Source organism: Ornithodoros turicata, chromosome 1 (genome assembly GCF_037126465.1).
Source record: "Ornithodoros turicata isolate Travis chromosome 1, ASM3712646v1, whole genome shotgun sequence".
NCBI classification, from domain to species: domain Eukaryota; kingdom Metazoa; phylum Arthropoda; class Arachnida; order Ixodida; family Argasidae; genus Ornithodoros; species Ornithodoros turicata.
Genome location: NC_088201.1, coordinates 126,895,894 through 126,917,436, shown reverse-complemented (window position 1 = coordinate 126,917,436; position 21,543 = coordinate 126,895,894). Strand labels below are relative to the sequence as shown.

The following is a 21,543-nucleotide window of genomic DNA, read 5'->3' as shown; positions in this document are numbered from 1 at the left end:
TCGCAATAAATCTCTGCGCACATGACCTGCTTGGCCGCCCTCGGTGGCTTAGTCTGTAGCGTGTCAGCCTGCTGGTCCTAAGACCGCGGGTCAGAACGCGGTCGAGGACGGTGGCAACTTGGTGGAAAGGTACAAGTTGCTCAGACACGCCGTCTTCCACGAGGGACGTTAAATGCCGTGTGCCATGTGTCGAGATTTCGACGCATGTTAAAGAGCCATCAGGTGGGGAAAAAATACAGAGACCCGACTGCTGTGGCGTCGCTCATGATCGCAGTTGTCTCGCGACGTAAAGCCCCGAATTAGTAGTAATAACCTGCTTCGTACGTTATAAGAATCGGATACGATTACTTATGCTACTCTATTTTGTGGTGGTTAGGATGATCGCTTTCCACGGACACACCGGGAGGTGACACGGGTGCGAATCCTGTCATTAGCTGTGATGTCTGTGGTTTTCCATGCGTTTTCTGAAGACTTTCCAGACGAATGTCGGCAGGGTTCCCCTTGAAGTCGGCCCAGGACGCATACTAACCCACCCCTGCCCCCCACTCTTTCCTGCTGTCCTCTCTCTATCTGTCCGCGTCTGAACTGTGGCTGTCTCCTTCGCGGCGCTAGCACGGAATTAAAAAAGCATATCGTAACTGTAAATCGTAGCTATGTTTTTTCCCAACAGTGGTGGTTCGTTCTCGCGTGTTCACGAAGGACTCCTAAGAAGACACAGCGGTTATGTCTTTGTCAGAACCTTTACGTACCTCACACGTTGTGTTTTCTTTGAAGTTGCCGTAAATCCATACGCCGTCCGGATCTTGCCTGCAGTAAAATCTACAGGCTGTCCTTGAAACGTTTTTATGCTTCTGAAAAGAGAACCCCGGAGAATCTATGGTTAGCAAGATCCTGCGGATAGAATGCTCTTTACTTTTTCCCATTATTTATGGCAGATTGCAATTAATCTTAGTCTGGCGTGAGAGTTTGTCTTACCTCGGGGTGCCTGTCCGACTCCTCACATCCAAGCATTTGTCGCCAGTCGCCGTCGTCTTCCGGGTACTGACAATATGTGCCACCGAGCACTACGGGTGACAAATGAAACAGTAAATTAATACCTGTGAGAGGTATCGAAAAACTGGGTAGTTCGGGAGATCATGCTTTAAAATCGCTAAAAAGCCCAGTGTCGGGCAACTAAAAAGTAGATAGAGAAATCTCCAAAATATAGAGATCTCTAAAAATAGAGATCGCCAACACGTACACTGTAGCCCATATAACTAGGTGCGTTAACGTAAGCTTAAGAGAGCTTCAATATTCTGTAAATAGGGGATATGGTACGCTGGTAGAGCGTTTGTCAAGAGTGTTATGTCCCATTTCAGGAAAAAAATTATTTTTAATGGAAATAAGGTTGGTATTTTATTACACCATGAAGGGATACAAAGAAAGAAGGCGAGGAAGAAATGCGTGAGTATGTCATCAATACAGTTATTTGATCGGATGGAAGAGTTTCTAGAAGTTAAGGGAAAAAGCGGTGCTACTGATAAGAAGGAAAACAACAGGGAGGAAACAAGGCACGTGGAGAAAAACATCAGTTATAGGGAAAGGGCAACTTTGAGGAGAAGGCTTCTACATATAAACTGTATATAACCGGAATTTCGTGTGTAATAAAAGTTTTTTGGTCAGTAAGTGTTGTATGTTGTGTCGTCTATAGCTCCCGGACACTGGGGTTTTTAGCGATTTTAAACTTTGTGAGATGCCTCTCAATATGTATCGTTTTTAAAGGGACTATCGCATCCGGAGACATGGGTAGGGAATGGTTACGAGAATGGTTGGCATCATTCGACAATTCATTTCATCAATTATCTTGGCTAGAAAATGTTCCGGTAATAAATAAACGAGTTCTTCCGATCAGCGAAACATCGGGTGACGTCATTGTGACGAAGGCTTCAACAGGACCAATGCGAGGTCGGCGCACCGCCGGCGCCGCTCCCCCATTTTCTCTCGGAGATGTCGTCTGCTTTGTACATATGGCGTCGTGCATGTCTCTGTGTATGAAACAACCAATTTCCTCGAAAGTGCTGTGAGTTTCGCTCAGTGGTGAAATTGCAACATGTCTTCGAGTTCGGGAACACGTTGTAATGTTCCTGGCTGTAAAAAATCGTCTGGTGCGAACCCAGAATTGACATTTCACGGGGCCAAGGACAGAGACACTAAACGAAAGTGGGAAGCAGCAATCGCCGGCAGTCTTCCTGTCGTGGCAGAGGAACTGCATGTTTGGCACGTTTGTTCCTCGCATTTTGCCGACGAGGCGTACGTGGAATCGGACATTGCAATTCCGTATGGGACTATCAGCCAAACGAAAGAGACTAAAGCCCGATGCTGTGCCCACATTGTTCGATGAGCATATGGAAACCACCGACGTGCCGGATGAGCAGGTAAGCATTTGTTTTCGATTCATTTCGAATGAAGCCCTACAAAAGTGTGGTGTAGTGATATAATAGCTCACGAAGTGCCTCCATGAAGGCGATCGGGATCTAGGTGACTCAATGTAAACACACTACACTCGGAGTGTAATCACGTATAATAAAGGGGAGAGTATATCCTACCAGATGTCGGTTGTGCTGTTCGGCGTATATAACGAAAAGTACGCACGGAAGTACATTTTTTCACGCTCTATCCGCCGATTTCAGCCATTTGCTTCTGCAAATGCGCACCAGAAAAAGTACACACGAAACACCGCGACCGGCAGTGATGTACCAGACACTCCTAGCCCCCACCAGCACTCTACGTATTTTTTTTTCTGGCGACATCCCTCTATAACTTGCATTATTCAGATTCACTCTTTCTCCTGTGTCTTTCTTTGCTCATGTACCCAGCTTTTTTGTGAACTAGCAACGTCATTTTTGTGAGCTAGTGAGAGCAAAGGAGGCAGCTTTCCAACAGAATAACAATTAGGCATTACAGTTTTATGCATCATGTCACACATCAGGTGCTCAATTTCTGTCACAGGTGGAGAGAAGCAGCTTGATGGAATCTGCTTCAGGTGGTGAGTACAAGAAACTTCCATTAGGAAAGTCCGTGTTGTACGGTTAATGAAATGTGAATTCTGATTTACACTGAATGTTCATGTTGTGAAACCGGCAGCGTATGCAGGAGTATCAGCCTCTACAAGTGATGCAAGTGGGACTTCAGTTCTGCAGCACATGACAGCCACATCATCAGAGGATGGTATGCTTTCCAGTTCACCTATCACAGCTCAAACAATAAGACTGTAAATTATGTACCAAAAAAGAAATGTAAAAACAGACATGGTGGTGGCAGAGTTTTGCCTGAGGGTGACACTCTAGCATCTTACAATATAGGGTACACATATTTTGAAAGGTGGATGCAAATAGTCCACCACCCATCTAGCAAGTCACGTTTTGCACTCAGTCCGATGAAGAAATGTGCCACACCTGAAACTTTTGTCCAGCACTAAGTGTAGCTGAGCGTACAGCTATGCAGCTTGTCTCAAGAAAATACAGTAATCAATAATGTACCCATGATGACAATATTCATACTATACAATATATACTACAATACATATACTGACAATATATATATACTGTGTGTTTGCTTGTTCTCGTCCTGGATGAGCTGCCCCTTCAGCCTTTGGTTCCATACCAGACTGTCAGCCAATATGGCTTTTTGTACACTTTGGTGCCACAGAAACAACGCTTGAAGGGTGGAAAGACGGCAAATAAGAAAACACAGACAGCTGTTCCCACTGCAACACTTGGTAATTATGCTTCAAAATGTATTGTGCTTCACAAATATGTTTGTGTTTCTTATGCAGTGTAACTATACGTAATGAATACTTTGGTTGCTTCCGTCATATTGCCTAACTGGTCAGGTGGAGAATTCCGTCATGGTTATATGATGTTATAAGCCAAAACACTGTTGCACTTATTATAAAGAAGCAATAGTGACATTGAACCAAATTAACTGCTGTGTAAGCTTTCAAAGAACTTTGTGAGAAACATGAGCTCAACGTGCATTCGTTTCATCCTTTTTTAACCATGTATGTTTTTCACTTGTGTGTATGCAGACACTCAAACAGGCATCCTCATGCCAAGCAGGGGAACTCAGACAGCTATAACCTTCCCACCCACTGGTGCACTCTCCTTTACATCCTCACAAGTTGCAGCAGAGTGTCCAGAAACCAGTGGAGACAAAGGCGCAGCTGTTTCTTTAGCAGAGGCTTTGCTGCCACATGATGACGCAGCAGAGCTTTGTGTTGTCCCACTGGAGCATGCTAGCCTTTCGACGTCACCGCCTGGTGGCCGTACCTCTACTCCAGTGCCTGTGGACTTAGACACGACGGATGTGTCCACATGGTATGGGCAGTATTTTCTTTTTCAACATGTATTCAGCTTTGTTGTTATTTCTGGGAACTTTGTTTGGATTGGTGTACATAAAAATGACACTGTGGCATTGTCTCAGCAGAGATGAAAAGTGCTTGTGACGCAAATTAATCTGTTTCACTTGTGCGTACAGCCCACCCGACCCAAAGGATGTGACATTCCAGTTGTCTGAAACCGCAGAAAGCTCAGACACTGAAGAGTAAGCTTGAGATCATGAGGTGAATAGAAACTTTGAGAATTTGTTTTCTTTCCTTGCAGTGAAGGAGACAAGATGTTGCAACCACGAGGGCTTTCAAAATCTTGTGGGCATCAAACGTAAGTGAAATATTTTGAAATATTTCTCAAAGCTTGTTCAAGACGCTGGTTGCATAATAATCTAAGAATTAAAAATTTTGGTTGGCTTTCCAGACCAAATCCAGATGAGCGATTTTTCCTGGTGGCAGAATCCAGTTTGAAAGAGCTGCTAACCCAGTGCCCCTATTGTGGGACCGATGACGTTGACATCAACACCACAACAAGGGGGACATGCTTGAAAGCTGTCATGCGTTGCAAGTGTGGGAGGGAACGGTCTTGGCACAGCCAACCTTGGCTGGGGGGCCGACCACTGGGGAACTTCCTGGTCTGCTCTGCAATTCTCTTCTCAGCTGTGAACATCTCAAAAGCGTTTAGGATGTTTGAGCTTATGAAGATGGCAACACTTACAATGTCTCAGTACTTTCGAACGCAGAAGGAGCACCTCTTTCCTGCTGTGAATGATGTGAGTCCTGTGACGTGACGTATGACTTTGCTGTGACATGCCCCACAGAGTGGGATAAAAGGGGCACGTGATATGTTTGCGTTGAGTGTATGGCCCTGATTTTTCCTGCTCCTTAGATTATTGGCTGTGCCTTGAGTTCCCTCAGCAAATAGTCAAAGTAAAAAGTAGAAAGAACAACTATTTTTCTGTCATTGTGCTATGATCGTATAGTAAGAACCTCCTTTGGAGGTGCTTCAATCAATTGCAAATGCAATGCTGTAGGGCAGGCAGTCTAGTACGGTTTTGGCTTTACCACTATTTCTCTGACAATCATGGGTCATCTACCATGTGTACCCAGGGTTCCTCAATTTGCACTCATCCGAAAATGTTTTTAGGTCTACCTCATGAGCCAAGCAGAGATCCTTGACCAGCTTCGGCCACTGCCCCTGACCCTTGCCGGGGATGGCAGGTGCGACTCACCCGGCCACACTGCATTGTATGGCACCTACACGCTTCTGGAGACTGCAGCCAACCGTATCGTGCACTTCGAGTTGGTTAAGGTACCTCAAGTTGTTTTGTGGACACCAGAAAAGTTTTGTGACAAAAGTTATCATGGACAAAAAAGCACCTACAATAGAAGAGCTTGGTCATGTTACAGTCTAATTTGGGAATTCAAAAGTGACTCGCTTTTGCCTACTTGATTATCTAATGTGAAGTGTGGATACAGCAGGCTGTAGCAGGACGAGACTAAAGTGCCCCCAGGCAAAACTTAGAATGCACATATGAAATGCTACATTCAGTGACCATCACTTATTGTAGTGCAATAGCATGGACGACAAGAAAGACTGTCTATAAATCAAGCTTAGTCAAAACGATTAATTACTATCTATTACAGAGTATTCACTCGTATTGAAATTACTCACAAATTGCTTGGAAAAATTAATAAAATACTTGCCGCATTACTCACAAAAGTATCTCATTAATAGTATGGCAATTCGTTGTAGTGCCTCACATACAATGTCTGACCCTGACCTTTCCTCCTATGCAGTCTACTGAGGTCAGCAGCAGCAATGCAATGGAAGCCTATGGTCTACAGAAATACCTCGCCTTTCTCGAGGTACATGACATGACTGTGGACACCCTGGTCACTGACCGCCATTCTGGCATCAAAGCCATGCTAAGGCGACTGTGCCCACACATAAAGCACAGATTTGATGTGTGGCATGTTGTCAAAGGTGAGTGGTGTAATTTTCTGGAGGGAGTTTTATGTCACACGTGATAACATCCAGCAGGAGTCATGAAAAAGCTCTTGGCTCTCAGTCGCTCAACGAAACACCAAGTTGTGCAGCTCTGGATTGATAGCTTGACGAGACATGCGTATTGGTGTCCGCGTACAAGCGGGGATGATGGGGACCTATGTCTTGCAAAGTGGGTGTCAGCAGTTAACCACATTGTTGACATCCATGAGCACGACAACCCGTTGTACCCGATTTGCTACCACGGCGCACTTTCTGAACCACGACAATGGCTCAGAGAAGGTAAACACTGACATTTTGCAGTTTGTAAAACATTATATACAGAGCAGCGAAGTAATAAAAGTTTTCCTTACTGACACTTATGGGTGAAATACAGTCAAACCTCGCTTTACGAACACCCTTCGTTTCTCAGAAAATCGTTCGTAAATCGAGGTATTCGTAAATCGAGGTCCGAGGTGTGCAGTGCACAAATACCTCACAAAACCACAGGAAATTGATTTGAATAAGTTTTATTTTTGAAAATACTGCGAAATTATGCTTTGCACCATACTTTCTGCAGGGTCTATCCTGTTTAGAAGAGATGACAGAAGTCTGACACTTGACTCATCCACCCGGTCCTAAAAGTACCGTATCGCGCGCGGATGAGACTGTTTCCAACGGAAAATATCACGCTTGGCACCGGCTGTTAGGACTGGACGCCTTCTCTTAGAATGGCAAGATTTTTCCATCTCGGAGACCTGGTCCAAACTCACAACCGTTTGGCTGTAAACCCCAGAATTATTCTTTCAGGAAATGGTGAATCATGTTTGTGGAACATAGTGGCGTTGGGACATTGTATGTTTGACCTTGAGTACTGAGGAACTTTCATTATCCTCAGGTCCATTGGCCTGTCCTCTGTACGTTCATAACGCCCGTTCGTATATCGAGGTCAGAATGGTTTGGCTAATTTGGGTCCGTTCCCTAATAATCCATTCATAGTTCGGATATCGAGGTTCGTAAAACGAGGTCAAAATGCACGGAAAAGGTTCGCTTCCCTGTGGAGCCGTTCGTAAGTTGAGGGAATTCGTATATCGAGGGTTCATAAAACGAGGTCCGACTGTACACCACAAATTCCAAAATCTTACAACAAAATTAACACAATTGAAAACAGAAAAAAAAATATGTTGCACACCTTATACTGCAGCCTCATTCCCATTCTCTGATCCACGATCTCGGTGGTGGTAAGGTCTTGAGTATTATTTATCTCTTATTCTTTACGCAGTAAATTATTTCTTCTGCCTTCAGCAAGGGGCAAGAGAGAACAATTTGTTTAAAATTTACTAAAATGAAATGTGAACATAGGCAGACACAATGATCCTTCCTTACATCAAGTTATTGTGAGTACTGCGTGCCAATAAGGGTAAACTTTTATATGTAGCTCTCCTGTATTCATATTAATGTATCGGTAGTTGTTATTGAAAGCCCTTAACTTTACACGATTCACAGAAATCTCGCAGAAGTGATGATTTTTTGCAGACCACAGGCGAATTTTCCCATTCATTATCATTAACTTATTTGTTGTTGTTGTTGCAGACCACACGTTTCGTTGTGGTATTGCAAATAATTTTACTTTTTTAAATTATGTAACCTAGAATTATTTGCTGTGCCCTATGGAATATGCTATTCTCACCAAACAATTCAAGAAAAAGCAGTTGCAACAGAGCAAGTAGAGATGATCTACAACCCCTGCCCATGCGTGCAAGAGCACCTCATAGCTAGTGATCAGGCAGGCATGGGCCTGTCTGACTGCCTACCTGCTTGGCTGGAAGCCATGGTTGGTGGGTGTTTTTGCATCTCTCTGGCATAAGCAAAGGTGTTAAAAATGCGAAACTCAAATACCAAATACATGAGCACAGCAGATGCATGGCACTATGCCTGGAGAATAGGGTCAAGGACTTTTAGTATCTGAGAGATAACTAGATTCTTTTCTGTTGAGAAACTGTTTGTCTATCAGTTGTGAACTTTTATACGCACTAAGAAATCCAGCACATGCCCCTTTTTTATTTCTTTTTTGCCTGTAGACAACTGCAGATTATCAGTTTGTCGTTCGCAGTATATTTGAAATTATCACTGCAGAAACGTAGGGGCTGTAACCTTTCAGTGTATATGATGAACATTTCAAGCACCTGACAACACACAATTGTAGACACAGAGACGTACAGGCGAGTCCAGGACATCCTGTTGTCACCTGTACTCCGGAAGGATATCCCATTCCTGTCCTCACAAGAGCAGACATATGGATTGGAGGCCTTTCACAGTGTCCTCATCCACTTCCTGCCGAAGTCCTACGCTTTTTCTGACGAGGGGATGGTGGCTAGGTATGAAGCGTATGGACCCACGAGCTAGGAGCCAAGTCCAGCACGGTGACAAAGGGTATCATAAGAATGTAATGTACTCCACTTGTAGGACATAGTTGGCAATCATCCACTTCAACGAGAATGCAGACCGTGTCCAGTTGGAGAGGGAAGGCGCGAAGCAGTACCGTCTCAAGGCATTGAAGGTTAAGAAGACGTGGGTGGCTGTACCTCTGAAGGAGAGTGCTAGCTATGGTATGTGCTTGTTCCCACAAGCTTATTCGGCGCTGTAAACACCACACGGACACCAACACGTCCAGCCACTTTCTTGATGTTATGTGAAACCATTCCATATGTGCACGGGGTTTCACATAATATCAACAAAGCGGCTGGACGTGTTGCTGTCCGCGTTGTGTTTACAGCGCCGAATAAGCTTGGATGACTGCTTGCGAGTGAAGACTGCCCATTCCCGCAGGGTAAAAGCAACGATCTGCTGCAGAAAGAAAATGATGGCTTACGTAGGTCGGTGGTACCGGCAGAGACAAGGGGGCTTCCGGCGGTGTTACGTTCTTAGCTACGAAGCCTTTGAGATTATGGCGTGTCCTCTGCGCTACTCGATAGAAGTCGCTTTCAGGGCGGTATCGAATGTTCCGGAAGAGCGGGTGACTGGGAACGTGAGCAAACAAGCGTGGAAGTGCCGAGCCGTTTCACGTTCACGTAGAAGCTCAACCGGGAGTTCACCAGCTTCTGCCAGGACTTGACGTGTTTCAGCCATTCTTGGAACTCCGAGTTCGAGAGGGCGCTCAGTAAAAAGAAGTGACAAAATGGAAAAAGCTGTATGTATGTGTGTGTGCGTGTGTGTCCATGTATGATATGGCGAAACCTCTCCGAGGCAGCGGTACATGGACACACACGCACACACACATACATACAGTTTTTTCCATTGTGCCGCTAATGCTAATGCATTAAAATGTATACGTATACTGGGTGCCGTCTCGAAGTCGGAGTTCCAAGAATAGCTGAAACACGGCAAGTCCTGGCTGAAGCTGGTGAAGTCCCGGTTGAGGTTCCACGTGAACGTGAAACGGCTCGGCACTTCCTACATTTGCTTGCTCACATTCCTAGTCACCCTCTCTTTTGGAAAATTCGATACCGCCGCAGAGGACACGCCAGAGTCTCAAAGGCTGCGTAGCTAAAAGCGTAACACCGCCGGAAGCCCCCTGGTCTCTGCCGGTACCGCCGACTTTCGTAAGCCTCCGAACCTTCTAGAAAGAAGAGATCAGGTTCCCCCTCAAGTCCTTCGAGCCCATTTTTATGCTCTGCTAGGCGGGAATTTTCTTACGTCTACAGCAGCACTCTCCCAACTAAAGTTAGCGCTATACAGGAGTTTCCCCGCCCCGACTCCATCAAGCAGCTTCACCGATTTCTGGGCTTGGTAAATTTACACAGACGCTTTGTCCCATCTTGCGCTGCCATACTACGCCCTTTGGAAGACCTCTTGAAGAAGTCGCGTACCTCGGCACCCTTACACTGGTCAGACGAAACGCAGGCTTCCTTCCAATCTGCCTTAGCTGCCTTAGCGCTTAGGCTGCCTTAGCGAACGCTACGATGCTCGCCCACCCTGTGCTCGGCGCCCTAACGTCCCTTTTTGTCGACGCCTCCGATAACGCTATAGGAGCACGCTACAACAGTAGGTCAACGGCACACGCGTACCACTCGCATTTTTCTCCCGAAAGCTCGACGCAACGGAATCGAAATACAGCGCTTTCGGCAAATGGTTATTGGCAGCCTATTCCTCCGTTCGCCATTTCCGACAATTTTTGGAAAACCGTACCTTCACCATCTGGTCCGACCACAGGTCCCTCGTCGGTGCGTTCACTTCAGGCAGCCAGAAGTACAGCTCCCGTGAAATCCGACATCTAGCATATATCGCAGAGTTCTTCACTGATATACGACGTATCAAGGGCGCCCACAACACCGCTGCTGACGCGCTGAGTCGGGTGCACTCCGTCCGTCTCCAGCACCACTGCAATCAGCGCCGACCTCATCGTTCAAGAACAGCTTTCGGACCCCGAAATATCTCGGTTGCGTACACAGCATCAGACCACAAGCTTCAAGCCTACGGAGTTCAGCGTACCAGGATGCGACGATACCATACTCTGCGATACCACATCTTCCGAACCCCGCCACGTCATCCCAACATCTCTACGCGGGCTCGTTTTCGACAACATCCACGGCCTCGCGCATCCTGGGACTCGCGCATCCTACAAGCTTATTCACCAACGTTTCATCTAGCCAGGGGCACAGCAAGACATCCGTCGATGGGTGCGATCATGCGTACCTTGTCAAGAGACCAAGTGTCAGAGACACACACTTTCTTCGCTAGCCACCTTTCTGCCACCCAACGACGGTTTCGCAAAGGTACACATCGACGTCGTTGGACCCCTCCCGCCTTGTAAAGGTCACCGCTACCTCCTCACCTGTGTGGACTGATTCACACGATGGCCCGAAGCGACACCCATGCCCGACACTACAGCTCTAACGGCAGCCACCACCTTTCTCGACTCATGGATTTCCCGTTTCGGCGTTCCCACCGAAGTCATCACTGATCGCGGCCAACAGTTTGAGAGAGCGCTCTTCAGTGCTTTTACCAGACTGCTTGGAACAACCCGACTTCGCACGTCAGCTTATCACCCCGCCTGCAACGGTTTGGTTGAACCCTTTCATCGTCAGCTCAAGCAGGCTATCATGGCACAGGAAGGTCACCACGATTGAACAGAAAAACTTTCCCTTGTTCTCTTGGGCATGCGGTCCGCCGTCAAATCGGACCTGGGTTGTTCTTCAGCTGAAATGGTGTACGGTTCCCCTCTGCGCCCTCCTGCCGAAGTGTTCACCCATACATCAGCCCCACTTTCTGATCCGCCCACGTTCATCACAAACCTCCGTCACGCTTTCTCCACGCTTCAATTCACGCCCACGTGTACTTCTTCTGCAAAGCCTCCTTTCATACCCACCGAGCTACACGCCACATCACATGTCTTCCTGCGTCCGACAAAATTCGCCGCTCCTTGGAGCCCCCTTACACCGGCCCTTATAAGGTCCTCCGGTGATCCCCTAAGACGTTTATGCTCGACATCAGTGGAAGACCAGAATTCGTCTCCATCGACTGCCTTACACCCGCATTCCTCGATCACCCTCCCGAGGTGCCACTTCTCCCGGACGTCGACCTTACCTACCTCTCCCACCCTGCTGCCCGTCCGCCTTCCGAAACAATCTTCGTGGTCCTCACCGCTCACCAACTGTCCCCTACGTTCCTTCGGAACACCGAAGAGGGGGGCCACCTGTGGTGCACGCAGAAGACCATGACTGCTATCTGCCATCATTGCTCGTGACTCACCATCACGCGTATTAAATTTTCCTTCGTTTCGTTCATCCACAAGTCGTGCGGTCGTGCCCTTGTCCCTCCTTCCAGACCCACATGCACATCAGACCGGGAAAATGTGTTATACACAAGTAAAGAATGAGTAGTTACGGCATGGGTAACGATTTGGCGAGTACTGCCAAATGTTCGACACTTGTTCGGAGCATGAAACATTGAGTCCGTCGGTAGTTGTGATTCAATATGATCCAGCAGCTAAATTACTTTATTGTCGTTCTTCTCCTCACATACAGCAGTATGAGTGACATTCTATTACAATTGCCTTCGATAGAAACTACAATTCCGCTACAAAGGCTTTCGAAGCCGCGAGAGTAACTAAGTCAGTTGAATGTTTAATATGACATATTCGGACGTAGATATCTGTGAAGTATACTGAGAATGAAGCATATTGAGATATACAGTGAAAGATACTGGAGTGAGAGGGGAAAAATCCCAAGTGTAACGTCTGGGCGAGGGAAGCAATATTGGAAGTTCGCCAGTGTTGCCAGCGGAACCGCATAATTTAAACCCGTAAACTTCTGCAGGCAGCAAAGGAAGAATGATCAGAAATAAAGAGGCCACAAAGCTAGGAAACACAGCCAGGATACCAATATCCGTTATTATACATTCTGGAAGACATCTGGTGTTTCTTTATAAGCGACAATTTTTGATAAAAAAGCTATCAGGTCAGCACAGATGTTTTACTTCCAGGCCGATCATGCGGTCTTGCGCAAGAGAGTATGCAATTAGAAGGCTATATGACTGGCTCCACTTTTGCTATCTTGGGTTTTCCCCAACGCCTCTAATTAAAAACTGAAAGCTGAAGCTGAAACTGAACTTCCTAGTGTCATCTTGGAGCTGAACCAGAACCAAACCGATCTAAAAACTTCGATTACCGGTTCAGGATACAGCTTCGGTTCGGGTTGGTATGTGCTGCCTCTTATCTATCCCATCGTCTGGTGGCGGACATCCGTTTTATGTGACATAAACCTCGAGATCTGGCGGTCCATTCGGTAGCGCGGGACTTACAGGGCCTAGGGTGAAGGAAGCTGTTCTCCCACCGCCGCCTTATAGAAGAAACATGCTTTGTCATTTCTACCTTCGAAAGTTTGCAGCAGCAGTGCATTGTAACAACATCGTATAGGACATAGAACCAAAGCCAACGGACAACTATGTTCAATAACGCTGCACTGCACTGCTGTTGCAAGTGTGCGACTCCCCTGTCACAGCAGTTCAGTCCTTCCATTTGCAACTTGGCGACGACAGCGGCGGCTGCGGCGTGGCGTACTTCTATAGTTTCGATTTTACAGGTGTAGACGTTGGCTGAAGTGGCGCCAGTCTGTCAGAACGCAGACGCAAGGAAGGCGAAAGGAAGCACACGGAGGTGAATGCAAGTTTCGGCGAGTGAAGTCCTTCCAACTACGAGGGGTGTTCAAGTCAAACCGGGACTTTCTGTCTCCTGGGTGTACAAATGACTCACGCTACTTCTTTTTGGTCATTTTCACACGCGACAGGCCTCCGCGTTCACCACGTGGTGGTCCAAAGTTTGTGCAAAACAGAAGACACGCGATGGACAAGATGGCCGACAACGAGGTGAGCGCGCACATCGAACAGCGAATTGCCATGAAGTTTCTCGTGAATGAAGGCGTAAAGTCATGTGAAATTCACAGAATACTTCAGGCTCACTATGGCCACGATACACTTAGCCGCAACAAAGCGTTTGAGTGGTGCAAACGGTTCTGAAACGGCCGTACATCAGTGCAGGACGACCCCGGCCGGGGCGGCTCAGAGCCCAGTGTCAGAGTTCCTCAGAACATCCAACTTGTGGAGCGCATGATCCTCAAGAACCGGCGTATAACATGTCTCGATATAAAAAGTAGTCCATATAGTGCGATCAATAGTGCACATTACTGCCAGATTCTCAGGGGTGTGCATAATGCGCTGAAGCGAAATCGGCCGGGCCTCATCACCAAAGGAGTCCTCCTCCTACAGGACAATGCACACCTGCATACCGCACATTTCACGACACGTACCTTGCAGGAACTTGGCTGGGAGTTGCTGCGACATCCCCCTTACAGTCCAGACCTCGCCCCCAAAGATTTCCATCTTTTCGGGCAACTGAAGGCGTTCCTTGGGGCCCAGCTGCGACGACGAGGTCAAGAATGCGGTCCGACCATGGCTGCTACACGCCGGTAAGGATTTCTACGCTGCTGGCATCCAAGCCCTCGTGAAACGCTGAGACAAGTGCATTAGTGCACTGCTGGAGGTTACGTGGAAAAAATAAAACTAATTTCTCACCCGTAAGTTCATTTTACTTTTGCGAAAAATGAAAGTCCCGGTTTGACTTGAATGCCCCTCGTATATATGTATGTATTAGAGCATCAACCTAGTGACGCCCAAGAAGGAAAGTCTTAAGGCTTGAATGGGCCGTTGGAAGTTCATTTGAGCAATAGTAACTAGTTCATTTGTCACATGAAGATGCTACATAAGAATACGTTCCATTTCCAGATGACGTGTTACCGCTATAATCTAGGCATATCGTTTTATTTATTTATTTTTTGCTTTTCGCAATTTAAATAATATCCTGGGGGGGGGGGGGGGGGGCGTGATGTGGAGATTCGAGCGGTGGCGATAACAGTGAATATATGTGAAGTGGCAAAAAGCAATGCTAGACTCTACCGTCATTGTGCCCCTTGAACTTTTCCACATTTATGTCTGGTGAACAGGGAATATCTCACTAGAAAAGAAGACATTTGTGCATTGTTTGGCAAGCAAATAAATATATTTATTTACATTTTCCATCAATCAACAATGTTGTGACCTGGTGCAAATATTAATGTCAACAAGGAAAGTACTTACAAATTATTCCTGTGCGCTCAAATGCAGATATGACAATTCTGTTTTTGTACCTCAGCACAGTACCAGTTTCAAAATTAAACTGCACAGCATCAGCAATCTTAAAGTATCTCAAGAGGGGAATCACATAAAGCTCCAATAATAGACTGTGCAAACAAAGCTAAAAAAAAACAAAGTACTTCAAGAAAAATTTGTATAATCGGTTGCCATTGTGATATGTACTACTATGCACAGTTCATGAATGGAACATGTTACCTCATTGCATTGTCTCCATTTGAGCTCTAGAACAGACAGCTTTTTAGGTCGCTCTTTTCGTGTTTTTCTATTGTCTTTTTTTGTTTTCTGTTTTTGCAATAGCAAGCATGGCCATAGTGAAACACATGCAGCCAAGGACAGGATGAGACATCTGCAATGCGACTGCTAGCTCTAAACTGATATATTTATTAGCAGACCCTGGAATATACACATATATGCTGCTAAGCAAATGACAATTTAACCAATAGAATAACAGACAAGAAAAAAGGGTTATATATCTTCCCCTCTCCTGATTCTATTTCACAGGCAGCCCTAGTATCATTCTGAATGTGTCCGTGCGTTCCCTTTGAGATAACGTATCTCGGACAGAAGCAAATCCAACAGCGGACTGCTTACACATGCAACTGTCTTGGATTTCTCTAACCACTTGTTATTTAACTGCTGCCTTGAGCTGTGTGTTCTGAAATTTAGGCAGCATCCAGAGTCCCTGCAATGTGTTGCCATGTTTCTCACGGGCATCAAAAGTCTGTCCTTGGCTGCCTGTGTTTCACTATGGCTCTCAGATACAAACTACCCCATTTCAACACAGTAGAAAACACAGATTTGTAAATAGCATCTGTTGACTGCACTGTACATACCCCCCCCCATATAAAGGATCATAGTGGGTACTACATCTCGTGCGATAATGTCAGGAACACAAAAAAGCTAGATTTGAAACCACTCTTACGTCGTAGTAGTAGTATTTGTGTGAAGCTACGCAATTCCTGTCCTGCAAATAATTTGAACCATATGTTTCATCTGCCAGCGTGATGATCCCCTGAAAAGCAATTCACACTTGGCGGGAACTACCGGTTCTGAAACCTATCCCTGACATGTGTAGCCATCAGGGAGGAAACCCGAGGGCTGCGGTGGAAAAGACAAACACACAATGGCTATGTTCTCACTGTGTATCAGCTGCTCTGGCTACTAAGAACACGTTCCAAAATAATACAACGTGGCTTGACATGATATGCCGGCGAAAGCTAACCAATAAAATTAGTAGTTAAATGTACAATACGTAAACACTTGCCATAACATGACAGTTTTCTTCCTGCATTCATGCGCTGCCATTCAACCCACATAAGCAGTGTACTGAATTTTTTTATAGCATTACACGTCGTTTGACAGAAATTGAACAAGATTATATAGCACACGATAAAAGTAGAGTGAACATAATGTGCAGAAAAAATGGCTAGGAAGCAAGCGAGCTGGTGAAGATGATGCATATGTAAAACCCCGAGACTAGGGAACACAAAGGGACGTGTTTGTGTCTGTCCCTTCGTGTTCCCTAGTCTTGGGGTTTTACATCATGCATAATGTGCAGCTTTCCATTTACGCTTAATGGCCGTAGCAGTAATGCATGAAGGCCACTACTAAGTTGTGTTGAGAAACACCACTTTATGGTTGCCATGTCTAAATGAAACGTACCTGACCTGATCCAAATTAACCGTTCTGAGTCTGGAACGCACAAAGAGAAAAACGCAACACACGCCACAATATTAACAGATAAGCAAATGAGCAGTGGCGAGCTCCACCTTGGGACAAAGTCAACAAGTAATTCACCAAAAGTCAATGAGCGCCTGAAATGTAACATCTCTGACTGGTAGCAGGACGGTCCACGTTCAATTCCTGGTGCTAGCACTGACTGGCTTTTTCATGAATTATTTGTTGAAGTTTCGATGTACTTGAGAACCATTCGTCAACCATTGTATCCTCATGAGTTGATGAGGGTTTGTCATCCCAAAGAGACTCCCTTTCTGGCATGTGTCCTTATGGATGCTCACCACTGCAGAAAAAAAGAAAAGAAAAATATTTTAATGACAAGAAATGGATAGTCGTATTTACTGTATAATGATTGTGCACAACAGAAAGAAGACTTTCGCACAGAAGGCTGTACTTCTTGAGGTCTAACATCAAGTTACAAAATTCCAGAATATATGACATGTTGTAAGGTAGAGAATAAGTACAGTTATTGAATTGTCGAGTTGAGTTGAGGGGGGAGTTGTACCCCCTTTTTATTTTATTATATACGATTGTATAATTATTTTTATGTCTGTACCAACCCTCGCTCTCTACATTACAACATTTTTATATATTCTGGGATTTTGTAACTTCATGTTAGACATTAACAAGAGCAGCCTTGTGCACGAAAGTCTCGTCTCATTAAAATTTAGATGCTCTCAACAGTCTTCTTTCTGTTGTGAATCGCTATCTCAGCATACCTGCACATTGCTGTTCTACGTACTCTGACTTTGCAGTAAGAGTATGGGCATTGAGTAAAAAGACTACACAGCACTGCTCAGGTATTTTTGCCTATCGAACAGTATGTATGTATGCAGTATGCACACAGTATTTGTGCACCGGACCCACTAAAAATGTAGTGAATGTGGCATTGCCCACGGTAATGCACCAAGTTGAACACAATTATTGTAGAATCCAGGTATTTAGCTTACATGTCAAGCCAATACCACATCCAGTGTGAAGTTGTGACAAATAAATAGTTTCCATTTTTCTTAGTTCTCAGAACATAGACAGTGAATTAATATGAGTAGACAATGTTAACATGAATTCTGGGCTATTCTTCAATTAAAGATTCACAGACAGTAAAGGCACCTTCCTCAATGGACGTTGATGACACTGAAAATTCTAAAACGCTATCAGAGGCGACATCAGCTTCGGTGTGTCAAAGGATTGTATGTCCAACAGTAATCCAGCTAACAGTAACAAAAATGTGCAAAAGACAAATTAACTGAACTAATGTAACGTAGCTTCTATATCAGACAGTGAAGCTAGTAACACCCCATCCACAGGAACCAGTGTCCAGACAGCACAAGTGCTTGAACTGGGAGATAGCAGCTAATCGGAATGGCGACCTTTGTTTTCCACCCTGAAAGCACAGGTTGTAACTTTGAGGGCAGATTTAAAAGTGGTGTCAAGATGTCTGCATGCGAGTGCACATGAAAAGTTGAACATAGGTGAATACTCAAATTATAACATCACATTGTCATACCTGTTGGTGGAGGTAGACTGCAACTAACGTGTCAGCAATTTCTTCATGCACCAGATGCAAGCCAGATCATGCTTCATTTCCGCCTTCAGCGTGCACCTGTGATAATTCAGAAGTTAGATTATCAATACTATTAATTATCAATACTATCAATACTATTGTGTTGTTAATCGTGGTTATATCAGAGTAAGCGCAGTAGGACAGCTGCACAATCGATTCATTAAGCTTGCTATTTCTTATATCTGAACCTCGACTTACCTTTTTTGCTCTCGTTTTTTGCCTTGATCCTCCGTGGCACGTTCAAAATGTTGTGCGTCGGGCACCTCAGATTTTCATCAGACGATTTCGTGTCGAGATTCCAAATTGCCTCTGGAGTCGCGCGTAACCTATGATAACATTCGTGGACGAAATCCTTGCAGTGGAAATTAGCAGGCACCACTGTCAGCCAAGAGTTTCGCACTGCTTGGTCTTTTGGCAGCTTATAATAGGTAACACATGAATGCTCCGATGAATTGTTCTAACAGCGTAGCACCGACGCATCTTCGACAACTTCGCCGTTGCATATCACGTATCATATTACTTCAGCCCATAAAAGGCAAGGTCAGAACAAGGAAGTGCACTTTGCAAACGACGCCGTGCCAAAAAAAAAAAAAATCCACATGCTTTGTTTCCGGATTAGCAAGAACATAACAGCTGTTCGCTTATGTACGACGCACAGAGGACGAAACGAAAGAAGCCAAGCGGCCAAGCCAAGAGTCCATGCCAAGCCAAAGACAGATAAACCGAGAGCAGTGACGTCGGTGCGCCCGTGCGCAGGGTTTGCCGACGGTCTGACGGCCGGGCGTGAGAACTAAAAAAACTGTTTTCTAAAAAACTGCGAACAGTTGGAGCAAGATATTTCTCACACATATTCAGTGTTCGGTAATGAACACACAGCGCGAGTATCGCTCAGTTCTGCGGCACTTCAAAATCGGCATATCTGACCTTTAAGCTAACCGATATATGTGAACTCAGGAGCAGAACCGGAACCGAACCTTTATGGCCGAACCCGAAAGAAAGCAAAAACGTTTCGGTTCGACGCTCTGGTTCTGACGCGCGCAAAGTGCTGGCCACCATCTTTCCGCTGTCGTGAAGCGCTGTGAGATGGAGCCTTGCCATAGGACCCATCAGGGTCGTTTATCGGGGGAGTTTGGCCATTCTTTGATCTTTTTCCGCCCAGAGATGGGAGAGCTCGCCGTGACGTCAGACCCCACATCGCTACACCTACTTGACCAGAATGAAAGGCGAGCCGCGGCGGCTCGGGGAGATTCCAGGGCCCTACCGGCCGTACCTCCGCCTCAAAACGGCGGTGTGAAAGGCACTGGGAAATTTCAACGCGGTTGATCCGCTCCAAAATGCCGGCACTATTGGTGCGGCCAATCGTGTGACACCAAATGTGTGACACCAATGTGAATGTGTGACACCAAAAACGCTCTAAAAGAGGCTCCTCCCAATGGACAAACTCCTCGGCTCATGGTTCCTCCAGGTAACCGAAAGCGTCCTAGAAACGTTGCCGTGGCGTCATGCACAATTGCCTCGCAGTCTTGCAGAGTGTACACGTCCACGTAATGTCCAGGGACATTACTGGGACCTTTAAAGGAGTTTGGAAAGAACTTTAATCACCACCACTTTTTTTAAACCAAGCGGTTCGGATGCTTATTACAATGCACCATGCGAAGTAATTCTATCAACAGGTGCACAAATATCGCAGAATTCGATTTTGAAAATCGCGACCGTGCGCAACGGTATAGCAATGCCCGGAACGAGCCGTCGAGCAGCTCGCGTGATTTTAACGTCAGGAAAGTCGAGCCGCTGATTGGTTTAAAGGAACGTCGTCTGCTATATTTCACTCGGAACCCCACCGCAGCGGTGGAAGAAGTTTCTTTTTGCTTTTTTTTTTATTTATCAGATACAGTAAACGAACATTGGTCTGCAGACACTGTTCAAGATTAGGCCGTGAGATTGTGGAGGCCATCCTCAGTGAACACCCCGAGCAAAGTTAACCAAAAATCGGTCAACGTCTCCCCGCTCGACCTCGCTTTCCCTAAAGCGACCTTCCGGAGGAGGTGGATTATGAGAATAAACTTCAGGTGCCAGTAGAACGCTGTTCTGTCCATGTCTCTGTTTTGTAACGAATGGAAAGTTAGGTAGCAAGCGAGCTGGTGGTGACGATTCATGACTTGAAAACCCGAGACGAGGTAGAAGACAATAACAGACAAACACAAACACGGTCTCAAACTCAGCTATGAACTGAGCTCAACTGAACTGAGTTTGGGACCGTGTTTTTGTTTGTCTGTTATCGTCCTCTACCTCGTCTCGGGTTTTCAAGTCATGGGTGTTTTGTAAGCTGTTCGTTATCGTGGTGACTGTTTGTTGTTCTGTTCTTGGCGGCAATAAGTATAAACACAGTGCAGCACTAAGCGCTGCTTCAGTTCACGCTTCAAAATGGTCGCTGCATCGCTATGATCACTAAGTCTGTTCGCTATGTCACTATATTACTATTCGCTATGTCACTAGTTCGCTATGGTCACTAATGCCCGTCACTTCGACTAGCAAGTTTGCTAGCCATTCAGTTAATGTGTTCTTCAGCTGGAGGAGTGTTCTTGCCGATACGTTGTCAGATATAATCCAGTGAAATCTAGCGCAACATGCCGTCGCCCGCACGTCGCGGCATCAGGCGTTGAACATTCATTGGCTGCGTTACACACCAACATAGCCAAGCGGTGTCATAAACCACCACAATTTATGGTAAACTTACCAATCATCGAGCTAAACGAGAATTAGCCGATGCAGACTACAAACGTGGACGACGCAGACACGCTAGTTTGAGTTCATCCGTGCTCGGCGCCTTTTGTTTTGTCACCATATAGTGACCGACAAGGCAGGTTAAGTTTGCGTCCGCCAACATATGAGCCTTCACTGAAACAAGCCGTGACTAGCGTAAATTTTATCTGACTATAAAATGCACAGTCGCGCGCGGGAAGCCAACGGCAAACTGTGATTAACCCAGCCATAACATTGCAAGCAACCAACATACCACCCTGCTAAGACAGTCTTTCGTTCGCTAACACGACTCGGACACATATAAAAAAAACCTGAATTTGAGTGGTTAAGTAGTGATGTTATGTTCTTAATCACGGTATGTCATCTTGCGAAGCAGCATTTTCCCTGGTTTTCCTTGTTTCCAGAACATGAATGCATCCCATCCTAAAGTTGGCAATA

General features: G+C 45.7%; 1 protein-coding gene and 2 long non-coding RNA genes across 3 annotated transcripts; 2 read left to right on the top strand and 1 right to left on the bottom strand.

Moving 5' to 3' along the window:
- The first annotated feature begins 4,246 nt into the window (after nucleotides 1-4,246).
- LOC135368743 (uncharacterized) lies at nucleotides 4,247-4,697 on the top strand. Its single transcript, XR_010414863.1, has 3 exons — nucleotides 4,247-4,355; nucleotides 4,516-4,581; nucleotides 4,641-4,697. It is a non-coding gene; the product is annotated as an uncharacterized LOC135368743 (long non-coding RNA).
- A 152-nt stretch (nucleotides 4,698-4,849) lies between these two features.
- On the top strand, nucleotides 4,850-8,608 carry LOC135368737 (uncharacterized). Its single transcript, XM_064602223.1, has 5 exons — nucleotides 4,850-5,139; nucleotides 5,514-5,678; nucleotides 6,167-6,353; nucleotides 6,411-6,656; nucleotides 8,057-8,608. The coding sequence occupies exons 1-5, from the start codon at nucleotides 4,924-4,926 to the stop codon at nucleotides 8,218-8,220; spliced, it is 978 nt and encodes a 325-aa protein (XP_064458293.1). The 5' UTR covers nucleotides 4,850-4,923; the 3' UTR covers nucleotides 8,221-8,608.
- A 9,510-nt stretch (nucleotides 8,609-18,118) lies between these two features.
- LOC135368732 (uncharacterized) lies at nucleotides 18,119-18,733 on the bottom strand. Its single transcript, XR_010414862.1, has 3 exons — nucleotides 18,541-18,733; nucleotides 18,286-18,381; nucleotides 18,119-18,162 (listed from the first exon to the last, which is right to left on the bottom strand). It is a non-coding gene; the product is annotated as an uncharacterized LOC135368732 (long non-coding RNA).
- Nucleotides 18,734-21,543: the final 2,810 nt, after the last annotated feature.